Here is a 17,343-nt window from a genome sequence, read left to right as displayed (position 1 = left end):
ACCTCCTCCTGGTGCTGTGATGTTATCAGCTCTAGTGAACTGTGCAATAAATGGCTCCTCATGCTTACCTCAACTGAAGCCCTTATGGAAAGCAGCTGACCCGAGCCCTGAGGGCTCCAACCGGTAAAACCGCTCGGCAGTAGGCAGTGTTAACTTTTACAGCTCGGTCCTTCATTTTTTCCCCCCACAAATTCAGGAGGCTGAGTGGAGAGAGAAGGAAGAGAGGGAGGGGGAGAGAGAGCAGGGGGTCCTTGGGACTCACCCAGCCAGTTGACAGCTCCTGTCTCTGCCTGTAACGACTTATTTATTCAGGGATAATTAATCAGCCGCAGTTTTCTGTCGGTATGATTAATGCGCTTTGTCATCTGTGCCGCAGCGATGAAAATACAGCAGCCTATGATGCCAATGCTTGGCTTTAGCTGGCTCTGATTCAACGGCAAAACGGGACGTCCTGTTTAAAGTAGTGATGAAGTGAATGTTACTTGATAGGCCCTTAATTTCTGCAACCAAAAACAGTGAACTGCAACTTCTAATGCCACTGAGGGTGGTATTCTAACGTGCTGAATCTGATTTATCCTATGTTTCTCTGTTTGGTGCGCTGCAGTTAATGGTGCCCCTGTTTATGTTTTTTATTTCTTCTCTGATGTAATCTGCAGTATTTGCATTTCTCAGACTATTGTCTAATTTATAGCTCATGATAATACCCGTGACTATCCTTCAACGGTTTTGATTAGCAAGGGGATTTTTTCACCTACGTTTTTCTTTCCCACAGTATTCGGGGTTATTTGATTTCCCTCCCTTCTTCAGTCAGCAGCTCTCGGCCTGTCGAGGGAAGCAGTTGTGGCTCTTCTTCTTCTTATTCTTCTTCTTCTTCTTGTGGCTTAAGACGCCACCGTGTGATCGTTTCGGTTACCACAAGTCCAAGGAACCATGTTAACATCCGCTTTTCATTTACATGTATTTTCTATGCCTTGTTTTGAGGAAGCACTAAGTATGAAAACATATAAATATATTATAAAGCCTGAATCATTTTGCACCATCAAATGGTGTGCATCAATTACCCTACTTTTACTATACAACTCTCTATCTGCAGTACTACAGCTGAAGTGTGTGTGTGTGTGTGTGTGTGTGTGTGTGTGTGTGTGTGTGTGTGTGTGTGTGTGTGTGTGTGTGTGTGTGTGTGTGTGTGTGTGTGGAGAGAGAGAGAGAGAGAGAGAGAGAGAGAGAGAGAGAGAGAGAGAGAGAGAGACCCATAGACAGAAGAGGCATAATTCCGAGCTTTCAATGCAGAGTACTGTAATGTTCTTAGATTTGTTGGTTGGTAGGCTATTTTTGATATTCGTGTGTGCTTTAAACCTCTGCAAATCAAATATCTTAACTGAAGTTGCAGTAATTAAAGCAACTCAAACATCAGGACGCACACACCACAGACGTGGCTAAAGTTTAAAGAAGGAACAAAAGGAGATGAATAACACTAGGGCTGCACAATTAATGGCATGCGATGTTTGTTAAAGGCATACATGTGTCAAACATTTCTGAATTAAGTCTTGTGCTACTCCAGCCTACTAATTGTATCCTACAGACTAAGGAAAAAAAGCTTAGTTTTGAACAGATCCTTGAAAAAATATAAAAGTAAAAAAAAAAGTATTTCCCTTTTTTTATTCAATTGACTGTCTCTCTTTTTAATTTGTATTGTTGTATTTGTTATTGTACATTGAGCATTTTTGAATAGTTATTATAGCTATATGATTTATTTTGGTAAATGGTAAATTTGGTATTGTTATTTTATATTATACATTTGTTGAGCTGTTTTTTGTATTTTATGCTTTATATGTTATTTTTATATCTCTAAATTACTTGGCACCACCTGATTGGAGGGGCAGCTGTGATTTCACTGTCAGACAAATGACAAAAAAAGCTCTTTTGAATCTTAAGTATCACAGAAAGAAAATGCCAGGTGTTATGTTTAATACAATACTACAGGAAGAGGGCATACAGAGCTTATTTATTTATATTTATTTTATATTTTATTTGTGTTGATTTGAAAAATACTCCAAAATCTGGGTGGTTTTGGTGAATTGGGTGAATCAATATAAAAACAGCAAGGTTATGGAAACTTTATTTGTACAAAAGCTTTACATTCTTACACACATAACAGTATTGTAGCAAATTGTAGCATTCTCCTGGGTTCCTGGCTGATCCTGATCAGTTTAGAGCTCTTCAACATTTCTTGGCTGTTGGAGACAATAAAACAGCAGTTGTCATTGCTGTCTGGGGGTTATTTCATCTCATGTTAACATCATGTCACATTTGACCTGAAAGTATGCAGACATTACGAACTTTGACCTTATTAATTTTTCTAATTATTTGTGTGGCCAGCAGATGTCACTATAAAGCCACATTTCATTTCCCTTACCTTGGATTTGCCACAGCTGGTGAGCTTGTTGCCTTCAGAGAAAAAAAGATTGAGTGCATTCAGCTAGTCTGTCTAGCAACATGCTGTATGATAGAATCTCAACTCCATTCACAAACACACACACACAAAAACACACACACACACACACACACACACACACACACACACACACACACACACACACACACACACAAACACACACACACAGAGGATGTAGCTGTTGACTTACCTGCCAACAGAATGATGGAAAGGAACACAATGACCCCAGCAAAGATCAGACCTCCAACACGTAGTGTATGGTAGTCTACAAATTCACATAGAACAATGTCATTACAGTGTCACCTATGGAACAATGATCAAGGAAACTTTTTTATCCCAGAGGGGCAATTTGATTTACAGTCAGCAGTACCACACACCAAGAATTAACACAGGGAGACAGTAAAACACAAATGAAGCATAACATAAACATTAACAAGTCAATAAATAGATAAATAAAACTACCGTACTTAGTTTAAAGGCCAATGGCAGTTGGGACAAATTAATTTTTGAGCCTATTGGTCCTGCAAGTAGGCAGACAGTGGTTATCTTATTCTGTTTTCCTTTTCACTCTCCACAATCTAAAGCCTGTTACTCGTATTGTTCCTCTATCTCTCATTTTATCTAAAATCCACATTTGCTGGCAGAAACTCCCTTTATTCTGTGCATGCTTTCCACATTTTTTTAGAGCACTGGTAAAAGTAAAATATTTATACCAATTCATCCAAGAAGATACACTTTCAAAGTTGCAGTTGGAGCGCCCTGCTGGTTCACCTGGTGGAGCGTGCCGGGGCTCGGTCCATGCCGCAGCGTTCAAGTCCGACCTGTGGCCCTTTGCTGCATGTTTTCCCCCTCTCTCTCCCCACTTTACTGTCCTATCCATAAAGGCCAAAATGCCCAAAACATAATCTTTTTTAAAAGTTGTAGTTACTTACCGTATACAAAGTCTGCATCAAAGTCGATGTCTGCATCTGGGGATAGACAGAGAATAGCATGGGTAGAGAAACATACAGTACTTCTACAGAACCATAGGTGCTTCATTACACATTATTAATTACATAGAATTGATTCCATTGACTTGTAGTAATATTGAAGTCATTTTGCACTGATTTAGACACACTACCGACTGAATGACTCGCTGTCTAACTCTTTGCAATATATGTTAAGAAAATAGGTCATAATCAGCATTGGTCCATTCCCTGAAAGTGTTTTTCACACAGGCAGCATGCTATTTTGAATTGAGATTGGCTGGAAATCAGATTTAGAAATGTCCCCACAAATAATGACAATGTAACCTGTTATCAACACCCAACATTGTGACTTATTTTTCTCCCTCTACATTGGCTCCTATACTCATTTCATATTCTGAGAAGTCTTCTAACTTACCATGTCACTCTATTACCAAACAGCCACATGTTTTTGAGAACATGATTAGGAGAAGGTGAACTGTGAGGCTGTAGGACAACTTTTGATTGAGCTATCAGGGGGCCCCTTTTATCGTTGTTCATTATTGCCCAGCATGCTTATGTTACTCTAAAAAAGCAAGTTAATCAGCCAACCCTGATTTACCCGGGTACATGATTTACACATTGTGGTTAGCGGTTCTAAGTGAGAATCATAAAGCGAGAAATGGCTGTGACCTTGCAAATGTTATTGTGTCGCTCAAATGGGGTCATGTTAAAGTGTCTCTCTCCAGCACTCTTGTTGTGGATAATCAGCAGTTCAGGTGCTGAGTGACTTACCTTTAGAAGACATGATGCCTCGTCTGTTTGTGTGTTTAGTTGACAAAACTGTAGGGACATAATGCAATCAGTTAACAAAAGGTCGGTGATAACAGCAGCTGGTGATAACAGCAGCTGGTGATCCATCCGCGTCTGCTGTTTTTGATCATTTAAAAAGTAACATCTTGTTGGAAATAATGACAATAAAAGTATTTACCATCAAGTTTGGTATCTGAAAACTGTGAGGGAGGAGGATTTGTGTGGATTTGGTTTCAATAGTCTCTCCATTTTAATTAGGTTAGAGACTTGTAGAGGATGGGCTTATTCACTTTAGATGAGAGGTAGTTGAAAGCTTGGAAACTCTATATGTCCTGACAAATTGCCTCACTGGGTTCCCCTATACTACAGACTTAGGAGCAAAGTGATTGCCTTGATCTTCTCCCTGAGAACTTTAAGAGGCTAATAGTGATATTGATTCTCTTTTCCTCACCCCTTCCCTCTCCATCCTTTCACACACACACACACACACACACACACACACACACACACACACACACACACACACACACACACACCACGCCTCTCGTCTGATCTACACCTCCTGACCTATAATCATTGACTTGCACATATTAACAGACTAAAAATTTCCCTCGCTGTCTCTTTTTTGTTAAGGCATGCCACTGTGAATTGTGGACTTCATTGCTTTCATTTATTATGTGTCTAGGCCTTTTCAATGCACCACTGAGCACAAGGGCATACTGGGACAGTTACTCATTAATATATTACAGCTCAGATATTCATTAACATTTAACCTTGCACAGTTTGATCAAGGTTGCAGATGGGGCAAGAAGAGTAGCTGTGGTGACACCTGCCTAATAATGCCAAATTGATATGCTGTGATTTTGCCAGAGAACCATACCACCTAATTAACTAGAACACTGACAACAGATACTGTCTGTCCTCTAAACCTACTTTACAACACATTAATTGCACCTTGTGTGCTTTTATATTTTGCCTCATTAAATAATGGAGCAACTTGGTTAAAAAAAAGTTAAACGTTTCATTGCAAGAATGCCAAACATTTCTATTTTACACAGAAATACGCATTGTAGACATCAACTAACCCCTCCAAAACATGTATTAACAGTGTGAGGAACTCGGTCCTATGAACCCACAGTTACAGTTTATACAAATTCATAGGCATCTGAAATGAACACAACAGACAGATTTTTATGACCTGCACATTTAATTTAACATTTGTATAGAAAACGTAAGTTATTACTCACCTGAGCTGCTGAAGCCTCTGTATTACCTCTGTTCAGGTGTGTGTGTGAGTGTGTGTGCCCCTGTCTGTGCCAGAGGTAAGTATAGACCAACTCCCACAACACAGATCCACCCTCTGACACACACACACACACACACACACACACACACACACACACACATACACACACACACACACACACACACACACACACACACACACACACACACACACACACACACACAAACCACCTCTCCACGCCCACAGCCATATTTCAGTCTAGCTACTCATATTCATTTTACAGTACAGTCTCATAAAGTTTGTACTCTGATACCAATAAAGAATATATCTGCCAACCTTTGGAATCCTAGCAGAATGAGCAACACATTACTGGCTCTGCTGGTGAGGACGACATTTCATAGCACCAAGTAGCATCTTATAATCTTGATTGACATTGACAGGAAATTATCGGATTCATTTTGAGTCCTGAGTACTGTTTTTTTTTTTAGGCTAAATTGTTGAAGCATAAAAACCCTGAAGACACTTCTGAAAAAAATGCTACTCTGAAATCTGTTTTTCATCTGAATTAATACAAAAACCACTTTATTAGAGTTGTAGTTGTACAGACATACTTTTATTTATTTATGCCAAAAGCACAACAGGTTGCTACACAACAAGGCCTGCGTAAAATGAACATAGCATTTATTTGTACAGCATTGGGCCTTAAAACACTCAGACTTAAGATTGGTGAAAGCCTGACCTGACAAGAGAGATTCACAACAAGGATTGTTCATTTGTTCTCTTGCTATGATTTGGCTTACATTAGGCTACTATTAATGTAGTCTTGCACATAAATAATGTCAATTTTAAATTTCACTTCTCCCAAACTCAGCACCCAAACTTTGTCTCTCTTTTTTCAGAAATGGAATACATGTATGGCCATTCAAAGCATCATGGCGACTGAGCAAGCAATGTACAAACACCAAAGGGAAAAGAAAGAGACCCAGGCTTCATAGATTCGCAGCACTAGTTAGTGTGTGTATGGGGAAACTGATCATAGTCTGCTGGAGACTAGTTAATCCTGGCGGAGCCAGTGACGGAACAGGGGAGTGGCTGTGTGGAAGGCAGTGAGACAGCTGACGCAGGAGCTCCCTCCACTATAGATGGTAAGGTGCTGTGTTAAAGGAGCTAATGCAGATACCTGCAAACCATTCCTGTGCTTAGTCAGAGAGCTGTGGCAGTTGAGATTGTCTTATATAAGGCTCATCACATTTACATGTAGAGATAGAGATGCACTTGTGATATATACACAATCATACATATACAAGAAGGTATGGTTTGTGCAAACACCCAACCATTCAAACATAGACCTAAATGAAGGATATTTAACTGTATATCTTATCTATAAACTATCTGTATTTATATATATATAAATACTTATATATGTAAACAATATTTATGCATATATGTGGTAATCCAAATGTGACAAACATTATCCAGGACAACTTACAAATTAAACAACACATTGACAAATCCTAAAACCTAAAGGGCAATAGATAGAAGTACAAAACGAGGAACAGCAGACCACACAACATTATAACATCTTGTAGGGCTTCAGAGACAATCTTGTGTCAAAAGTGCTACTGGCTAAGACAAAGAACTGGAGAGACTGTCACAGAAAGGCACAGGAACGGACAGGAGCACTGAGGGACTGGCACGGTCACAATGGAGCACAACAGGCTAAAGGTTTGTCTTTCGGGCACAACATTTATGTAAATATTACTCCTCTAAACATATAGTATACCTCCTCTCTTACCCTGTCATATAACCAGTTATAATAATCATCCATTTCTTCACTGCTATAGTTGTTTACTGTAATATCAAATAAAACTGATCATCCCTTCAGAAGGCAGTTTGGTTTCAGTGGAGTTGCCTCAGTCCTCTGCTGGAGTCTCTGTGGCAGCCGCAGCAACTGAAAGAGGTCAAGGATGAGTGATTTAGTGCAAAACATAAAACTTACCCCCAGTAATTTCTTCCTAAATGTTTGTCCTTCTCTCTCTCCTTTACTCACTCATTCACTTACATGCCATCACTCGAAGGACTATGGTGACAGTTCTGCTGCTCACTAAGAGTTGGTGAGTAATATTTAAGAGTGTGTTTCGCTGACCTTTTTATAAACATCTTTGTTTCTTATTGTCTACCAGTAAATACATTTACTCAAATAGAAGAGGTTTACTTGTAGTAAAGGTTTTTGACTGGGTATTTGCAATTTTACGTGAGCAAAGGATCTGAACACTTCTCTTTCATCTCTGAAACCTGAACCCTTTAAATAAGTTAGGAGTCTAACACTTAACTTATGCAAATACTGTTGCGTTATAGAATTTTATTCCCTCATTCCATTTTACTCTACTATTCTATTATAACAGTTTTTTTTCATAGACATTTCTCAGACATCAGAGAATATGCGGTTTTGAGTACTTTGCCAGGTGTTTACTTATCTGCGACAAGATTTTCTCACCGCAATAGTGTCGCAATCGTGCAAGCTGCAGTCACGAAATTTACAGGTGTGTAGTTGAGATCAAAATGAAGGCGAAGTTTGAAGATGGGTGTGGTCCAAACAAAGGCACTGGAAGTAAAGGGGTAGGAAGTAGAAAAGGGGCCCCCCTACTTTATGCCCCTGGCCCGATTTGGGGTCGCGGCTGGTGTGATCCCATCTCAAGATGGTCAGTAATGATAACCTAATTTTGACAAAAACGTGACAAAATGTTCTCAACAAGTCTTTGACGGTTGATTTCTCTACTTTGTTGAAGTAAAGTGAAACCTGAAACAGCTTAGAAGGTATGAAATCAAACTTATGATATGCCTTGGAGAAAGATGATTTACAGTTTATATAACTTGTAAGTTCTCTCTCTCTCTCTCTCTCTCTCTCTCTCTCTCTCTCTCTCTTTCTCTCTCTCTCTCTCTCTCCCTCACATACAGGACAGTTCAACATGCACACATGAATCACGACCCTCCTCCTCTGTGCTATGGGAACTCCCATCAGGAAAATCAATTATGGATGTGTGTCAAGGGGTAGGCCAGAGGTGAGAGGAGCTGACAGAGAGTTAAAATGTGCATCTTACCCTTGGAGACAATCAGGTTGTCCTCCTTTGACTCCTCGTCTCCGGGGGCCCTGAAGAGAGGATCCACACCAAATCATGTAGTATGATAGAAAAGCTGTTACAAAACCAAGTCTTTGGGGTTTTTTATTTTTTTTTATTTTTTTTTTTTTTCAATCAGAAAGGGACACTGACATACCTGGGCTTCTGGTTGATACTGCAGCGCCATCGTCGACCTAGAAATGTAAGAAATCATCAGTGGTGTTGAGCAGAGGTCTAATTAGTTAGACATAGTGGTTCACTCTTACCTGATAATAATTATATATATATTTATATATATATATATATATATATATATATATAAATAATATGATATGATTGGTTAAAATAAACTGTGAAATCAAGATGGCATAGTAACAAAGTGTGGAAATGCAACAGTGATTCATTCATTTGTTATTAATTATTTTTTTAATTTGATTGTTACACTCTGATTACATTGTACACATAATAAAATGACACAAACACACACACACACACACACACACGCATGCACGCACACACACACACACACACACACACATAGGATAACTTACTAAGGATGAGAAGAATGCCCAGTGTGAACAGCACTACAGCAAATGCCAATCCCCCAATCCTCAGGCTCTCATAGTCTACAGAAGAAGTTGATGACAGAATGAAAGACACAGGAGGAGGAGAAAGACATTTAATAATTAATTGCAAATGGTTTTTTTTATGTGTAGACACTGGCTAGTACTTTCAGAAAACAGAGATTTTTTTAAACTTACCATAAACAAATGGGTTTTCAACTGTCTCCTTGTCATCTAAAAAAGTGTAATAGAAACCACACATTTAGAACCAAGGTGTTCACATTTTATCAAAACATAATTACAGACACAACATTTTCTAAGTTTTAGTCCTGTGTCTCTGTGTTAATTATTCATTTATCTCTTGTTACATCCAAAATATGTTTATGTGTAGTTTATATAAAAGAAATACTTCTCTTTCCTCTTGCTGTAAAACGTAAAATTACTTTTGATGGCTCATCTTGAACTTGGAGGCAATTACATAAATGTATATGATCCAATGTGATTTGGGGTGACTACCCTTGCTCATCATATAAAACTGCACTTGACCCTTAGCTTGTGTGGGTAGCTCGGAGAGCAATATCGTAGTATAGTAGAATAAAGTGTTTGGAATTTGGATGTTTAAATTTTCAAAGAATGTGGCAGAGGTCTAATTTGTTAATTTAACCCTTATCTTCTTCCTCCTGATCAACAACACAGATGAGGGACATTTGGGTGAAGGTGAACAGCTCTTTATCATGTTGTATTCAGAAAGCCATATTTGAGCACAACACGTTTTCACAAGACAGAAGCTAAAAACACTCTACCCCTCTCTAACCCTAGGATTAAACTCCTTCTTTAGTCCATTTATGACGATTCTGCACCTCACGATATATCTCCATGGTCGTGCAACAACCTCCCGCCACCAATTTGCAATTGACTTGAACTACGATGTTTCCGTAATCTTAACCATACCATAACCATAGTTTGTCATATTCTCCTAACCTATTTCTCAGTTGCAGAATCGTCTTAATAATGACATTATTATCTGGCTATAGTGTAAAAAGTAAAAGTAATGGTAAACACTCAATTTCAAATATATTGTTAATGCATATTCCTTTTCACGTCTCTTTCCTACCAAACAACCACACAATCTCTTCAGCATTGAATTCACTCTATAGAAATCTCCTTCTAATCAACAGTGTGGTCACTCTTGGGCTTAATCCATACATCTGCCACTGTTCACTGTAGTGGAGCAATCCATAAGAGTCTGATTTGATCTGAAAACCAATAGACCCACTCACCTATGTGGCTGTTAGAACGGAGTGTGTCACTATTAGAGATTACATCAAGTGTACTCACCCTGTGCACTGGGGTCTGTTACAGCTGAGAGGCAGCGAAGGGGGCAAGTGGTTTGATTCAGAGGGTGAAAAGAAAAACGAGAGGATAGAAACACAGGAAATTAGGTAGGAGACCATGAGTAAGAAATACTTTAAGGGTGTCACAAAATGCAGTTCTCAGCACTGTACCACATCATCTATCTGTAGTGTGTGACTGTGTGTTTACGTGTTTTGCATTTAATCATACACTATAAACACACCTCTCTCACACAGTCAGTGTGAAAAACCCACACACAAAGCCCTAAAGCAGTAACTGGTGTTTTGTTATGATCCCACACCCAGCGAGTGCCTTTTTATGTAACATCCCTCCCTGCCACGACACTGCCTCCCGATGGACAATTGGTATGTGCATGCATGTGTGTTCGCCTGCATCGGTGTGTGTGTGTGTGTGTGTGTGTGTGTGTGTGTGTGTGTGTGTGTGTGTGTGTGTGTGTGTGTGTGTGTGTGTGTGTGTTTGTGTGTGTGTGGTGTGTGTGTGTGTGTGTTTGTGTGTGTGTGGTGTGTGTGTTTCAGAAGTATGGGGGAGCTTACCAGCCACACACACCAGGAGTGACGAGAGGAAGAGCAAAATAGTTTCCATGGTAACTGTTGATATAGAGTAATAAAAAGGGAGGGTTAGGGAGAATGAAAGAAAGACAAAAAAATACAGTGAGAAAGGTCTGTTTCAGTAAGCTGCACGCTACTTCAGCACATACATGCCCCTGCAACAACGAACACAGTACACAAACAGTTTATGGACTCTAGAACAGTAGTACAGTAAATGGTGTATAAAATTACATCATACAGCACTGGCTCTATCCAAACCCCAGGAGTTTAACTGTCGTAAAAGGCCTACGGATATAGTTTTAGTCTTGCATAACAATCCATGTTCAGAGCCTTACATACATGTTCTCTTTTCCTGGCAGAAATTACTCCCTCCTCCCTGTGGATCTCACACAACCTTGGCCTATTTTCATGGATGCTTTTCAATGCACACATGCCAAATGTTAGTCCTTCAAAATGTGAATCTTTGAATCTTTAGCGTTTGCAAATCCATTTTAGTGGAACTGTAATGGGTGTGTGTGTCTATGTCTGTGTGTGTGTGTGTGTGTGTGTGTGTGTGTGTGTGTGTGTGTGTGTGTGTGTGTGTGTGTGTGTGTGTGTGTGTGTGTGTGTGTACATTTTAGGGGGTAGCTCAACAACTTCTGCATGGACTGCTATGACACTTTGTACAGACATATCTGATATTCCAGGACGCTTTTGGTGACATGTCTTGACAACTGTTGGATGGATTGCCATGAAATTTGGTACATTTATATGGTTCTTAGATGATGGACTCAAATGATTTCAGTGAACAGCATCATCAGGTCAAATTTGTAATGTTTCCAATACTTATGAATAAAATACTTGCAAAACTAATGGTATTACCCACCAGGCTCAGCTGCACTTTCTATTTAGTGCTCATTAAGAAATGTCAGCATGCTAACACGCTAAACTAAGATGGTAAAAAACGGTAAAAAATCACAACCATACATCAGCATGTTGTCATTGCAAAGAAAGTGTCTGGTGATGTATTTATTATACATCAACCTTTACATCTCCCTCCTCTCTATGACAGCTGGCTTTTCACTGGGGCTTCCAGTGTGACCGTTTGATGTGTTGTCCGTACATACGTGGACAGACAGCACTCATACGCCTGTCACCCCGGCCCTACCAGGGAGTACAGATGATACAGATGAGTAAAAATATTTGACAGCAATGCACTTGATAAAGCATGTCAAAGCTCCATAGTGAAATAATAGAAAGTATGCAGCACAACATGCATTCTCTACAAACCATGGAAGCGTCTGTATCAAGTCTTTAAGAGTCCAAAAGTTTTGGTTAACTCAGGCGTTAACACTATTGTTCGACAGTGCCATCTGGCTGTCTACCTGTCTGTCTACATGGTTTTATTTATTTTCATCCATCTGACTGACTAGGTCAATTTATGTCCATCCACCCATCTGGCTGTTTGTCTATATTTAACTGTGTCAGTGGTAGAGGATATGGTGCACTTAAATGAAAAGAGTCCATTATAGCCATTAGCAGAGGTACCGTCTTTAGCATTCCTGCCAGTTGCTGTGTATATGTTGGTGCTACACATATCTGATTTGCGAGTCCTCGTACAGACCTGAGTAACAAGGACATTTATGAAATAATGTGACACAAGATGACAACAGAGGGACCAAAGGCCTATGGCATCCATTAGACCCTTACCTTAAATTGAAAATCAACCCTATGTGACCTCGGACAGAATAGTTTACTGAAATTTAATATTTTCATGTTTGTTTTGATATTTTTGAATATATATGGATATGAATTGATTTTTCTTTTAGTTTTTACAATTACATTTTGACACCGACACAGATTTTTGATAAGAAACTCTCTTCTTTCTAGGTTTGCAGTACTCTTCTAATACTAAAATATGTAACTACTAAAGCTATTCAACATTTAAGAACACTAGAAAGTGTCCAGTGAGGATTTTTATTTCAGTTGTGGCTATGCATTCAAGACTGAAACCTTTGAAGTTTTTCTGAGAAGGTCTTTTAAACTGACACGGGGTACATGTTTTGAAAAACATGGTGCATTCAGAGAGGCACTTTTACAGTCTAGTTAAAGCCAAACCCAGATATGAATCATCAGAAAATACAATATAGTCTTTGAAGGCATCACTGTTACAGCTCAAAAGAGACGAAAGAAAGATGTTTTTTTTTCACAGCAAAGGTGATGATTGATGACTGGCCCCAAACTATTGTTATTTGTATTCTGTTCGTATTTTCTGCCTGTGTGAGTTTTTTTTCTTTCTTTTTTAAGATTGTTTTTTTTGTGCACTTTAGGCCTTCATTTCCATAGGACAAAGAAGACTTGAAAAGGGAGAGAGAGCGGGATTGACATGCAGCAAAGGGTCAGAGTCGACACGCAGCCGCCGCGTCACGGAGTAAACCTCTATATATGGGCACCTGCTCTACCAGATGAGCTACCTAGGCGGTCGTGAGTTATGTACTTTATGTTTTTATTTATTCTTCTGTACAGCACTTTGGTCAACTTTGGTTGTTTTAAAGTGGTTTATAAATAAAGTTTGATTGATTGATTGAAACTGTACAACACAGATATATTAATAAAAACTGCTCTCGCTCACTGACTGATTCCCTCATTTTTTAGTCATCATATCAGCTCACTTGTGTGAAAACCTCTATATATCTTTGAGGATGGGAAAGCTAGACGGGCAGATGAAAATGCAGATGTTGCCTGCTGGGATAAGCTCTCCATAAGCAAACTATCGCACTCTCAATGAGAAACAAGGGTTCCACCACAAGTTAAAAGTTTGATACTAATAATGGAAAACTTCATTTGGAACCATAAAGTACACTTTTTCAATTGATTATCAACAGCAATTATTGCAGCTTTCATTTTAGAAGTTATCAGAGAATTGCATCCTTTTTGACGACAAACTACCTTGTGATATGTTCAACAAGTTGGTTTGACAATTGGGACCAAGCAAGGGCATTTTTCAGACGAAAAAAAAGTTAGTGTTCTCTGGTTGACACTGGTGCTAAATGCCTTTTAGACATCAGAGAAATAAAATGTTTTTATTTTTTTATTTCTAAGGACATATCTTTAGCAATTCTGTCCTGCAATGTCTTCCTAAACAGCCCTACCAATAAATTTATTTTCTGACCCATATTTTTTTATCCACAGTAAACAATATAATGTTTGTTAGGGTGCAATATGAATCTCTTTTGAGTGGGTTAGTGGGTCAGTGACATATGTTTTGTGCCGTGAGAATGGCAGCATGGCACTGCCGAATGTAAGATATCAAGCAGCTATTCAATGCCAGCCTTTCTCTCCGCAGGTATCATACATGGCACCTGAGCTGTTGCCGCTTCATCTTTCCTTAACCTACCTTATCTGCGCTATTGTTTAGCAATATCAAGTTCCAGAGCCAGGCTTCTCTTTGTCTGGGAGGAGACGACAAGAAAGGGGCAGACAGCGTGACTGTATCTGTTTGGGAAGGACAAGGAAATAGCAGGCAGGGAGGAGAGAGGGAGTTTTCTGTAATTTGGGGACAAGGAAAGGGCAGGCTGAAAGACAGCGAGAATGGGAGACGAGCAGACAGGGACAGACATTGTTTAGCAGTGGAGTGCAGGCGAAGGACATGCAGAGGAGACACACTGAGGAGAGAGGGCAGGGGAAGGGTAGTCTGTTGTATCATAGTGGCATTTCCAGTATAACATACACAGAGTGTTAAAAAGAAAGGTCAGAATATGTGGAGAGGCAAATGTGATGGAGAGGAAGAAACAGGAGGGCGATCAAAGAGAAAACATAACCAAAGGCAGTGGGAACAGTGAGACGAAAAAATTAACGAGGGCAGCAAAATGCTCAACAGTCACTGAGATATGAACATTTTTTTATTTTATCTTTGCCAGTATACTATTTGGCAAAAGTCTCAGTGTAACACAACATTTTGTAAAACAAACACTGATGTATTGTGGAAAAAGTGGACAAGGTCATGAGAGAAAAACTATTAAAGTGACGTATAAGTAGTAGTATGAGTATTCCGACAGTGCCGTTTGTATGTGTGTTTTTACATGAGACCACACCCCACCAAACACTAATTGTTGTTGTCTCAGAATCCTATCCTGTGCACAATAACACAAAGTAGAATTTAAAATGATATTGCATCAGAGAATACTTCTGGCTTGCTGTGTATGCAACGCAAAGTGAAAGACTGCCTTTTCTAAATCTGCTGTGTATGAGAGAATATGTAGCCTACCGATTTGGTTGGATTGGAAGTATTTAAAAAAATCAATGACAAAAGTCCCTGTGTCAATCAAAAAGGCATTTACTATGGTTCAAAGTTAATAACAAATGTAGGGCAGTTTAATAGGTCACACCACATTTCTCCATAACCTTGTGAAAAAACAACAACTCGGCACCTTAAAGTGTAAATTGCATTTTCATGAAGTTAAGCAATGTGCTTATTAAACATAAAGATTAGAGCCGCCCACCATTGTTTTGTATGGTTTTTATAACAAAATGCTGAATATAATATGAAAAGTTGGTACTTTTTACAGTGGTTTTAAGCACTCCCCCTCCCTTCCACTAGGCAGGGTGTGACGTCATAAGAGGGACTCCAAGAGTCTAACGGCTAGAAGGCAATAGGCTAGCAGTTATATTGGAGACCTAGCTAGCTAGCAAAAATGGTAAACTATTGTGTTTGTGCGGGATGTACGAGTACATCAGAAACAGGGCAGAGGGTCCACCAGGACAAACGGCTGATTCATGCCTGGGTGAGGTTTGGGCCTACGAAGTGGGCTGATTTTACCGCTGCCTCTGTGACCCACTCTCTCCTCTGCCTGCTGCGCTGTAGCGCTGTGTGTGTGTGGCCGTGTGTGTGTGTGTGTGTGGCCATGTGTGTGTGTGTGTGTGTGTGTGTGTGTGTGTGCGTGTGTGCGTGTGTGAGAGACGGCTGGCCAGCGAGGTTGTCAGGTGCTTGTTGAGTTTAACTCCGAAAAGACAGTTAACCACAGATTCCCGTTAATCTTATGATGGACATGTGTTGTGATATTTAAACAAACGATCGAATCAACGGCGAAATAAAAGCCTCTTATTTACGAGAGCGGTCTGAGGGACCTCCGGTTTACAGCGGTGTGTCCGAGCGAGACTGTCCGAGCGACGAGCCAGCGGCCGGGGCAGGCGCTGCTGGTTGTCGCGTTACTTCATGGAGCTTCTCAACTCCGATAACTTTGAAGCAAATTGTCAATTCAGCAACGATTTTCGCAAGACTGCCTATATTCGAAATCTAAACAGTTAATTTCTCGCCTAAAACGTTGTCAGAAGTGAATTTAGTGATGAATAAGATGGCGAAAAGGGATAAAATTGTCCCGTTGTTGGTCTGTCTATGTACCTGCTATGGGTTACTACTCCCTCTTATGACGTCATCACCCAGTTACTGTAAAAAACATGCTACCTTTGAAGAAACCCCAATAAATGTTATTTTAACGCATTTTAAGACAGAAATTTTTAAATATAGACATATTGAGCACTTTATTTACATATTAATTGGTTGTGGTGGTTAACCTGCACCTTACACTTTAATACATTTGCCATCATAATGATGTTACATCACCATGACAACAATGTGCGTCGTTCTATAGTGTCGTTTTCTCCATGGTAACTGTCGCTGAACGAGAAATGGGTTTAGATGGCGGGCTCGTGTAAAAACACAGACAACCGGAGAGTTAACGCCATAGAAATAAAATGTTCTATTCATTCTATTTCTATGGTTCACGCATAAACTGGAGCAAGGGGTGTGGCAGAATTCAGAATTAATCGGTTGGACTTCAGTCGGTTCCTAAGATAAATCTCTCCATCTTTTTAGAGGCTACATACAGCCTATAGAGAATAGTGATTGTAAATTCGGCGTCTTTTGTTGCCTGTTAAGTTGATCTCCGACAACAAAAGACCTACCTCAGTAACGCACTGATAAGCTCTCGATTTTAATGTAAACGCAGAGCCTACATGGCACGGAGAGGTATCACGCACTGTCAGGTTTCACTCACAGCCTCACAATACACAATTGGGATCATATATTTCAACATCCCATGCGTGACGTCTGCGCATTCATCCACTTGTGCGTCCCTCAACCTGTGGATCATCTGATGGAGCAGAAAAACGAGCCATCATGCGCCGTGTGGTTTTCCCTTTCAGTGCAGCCGTTTATAATAACAGCAGTGACATCATGCACAGTATATCATTTGGTTACAAGGCTTACAATTAGAGAAAGTAAATTAGGTCATGCTCGTTTT

General features: G+C 39.7%; 1 protein-coding gene across 1 annotated transcript; it reads right to left on the bottom strand.

Moving 5' to 3' along the window:
* Nucleotides 1–6,049: 6,049 nt before the first annotated feature.
* fxyd6 (FXYD domain containing ion transport regulator 6) lies at nt 6,050–14,847 on the bottom strand. Its single transcript, XM_039789975.1, has 8 exons — nt 14,439–14,847; nt 11,048–11,101; nt 10,479–10,502; nt 9,339–9,374; nt 9,129–9,203; nt 8,735–8,771; nt 8,560–8,609; nt 6,050–7,409 (listed from the first exon to the last, which is right to left on the bottom strand). The coding sequence occupies exons 2-8, from the start codon at nt 11,094–11,096 to the stop codon at nt 7,372–7,374; spliced, it is 309 nt and encodes a 102-aa protein (XP_039645909.1). The 5' UTR covers nt 11,097–11,101; nt 14,439–14,847; the 3' UTR covers nt 6,050–7,371.
* Nucleotides 14,848–17,343: the final 2,496 nt, after the last annotated feature.

The sequence above is a fragment of the Perca fluviatilis genome, chromosome 2 (genome assembly GCF_010015445.1).
Source record: "Perca fluviatilis chromosome 2, GENO_Pfluv_1.0, whole genome shotgun sequence".
Lineage (NCBI taxonomy): Eukaryota > Metazoa > Chordata > Actinopteri > Perciformes > Percidae > Perca > Perca fluviatilis.
Note: the sequence above shows the minus strand (reverse complement) of the source record. Positions and strands in the feature narration are given on the sequence as shown.

Coding starts and splice junctions, on each gene's coding strand:
- fxyd6 (XM_039789975.1), bottom strand. CDS start 11,096: ATGGAAACTATTTTGCTCTTCCTCTCGTCACTCCTGGTGTGTGTGGCT. Junction 10,503..11,047: donor ACTCCTGGTGTGTGTGGCTG/GTAAGCTCCCCC, acceptor GCTGCCTCTCAG/CTGTAACAGACCCCAGTGCA. Junction 9,375..10,478: donor AACAGACCCCAGTGCACAGG/GTGAGTACACTT, acceptor ACACTTTTTTAG/ATGACAAGGAGACAGTTGAA.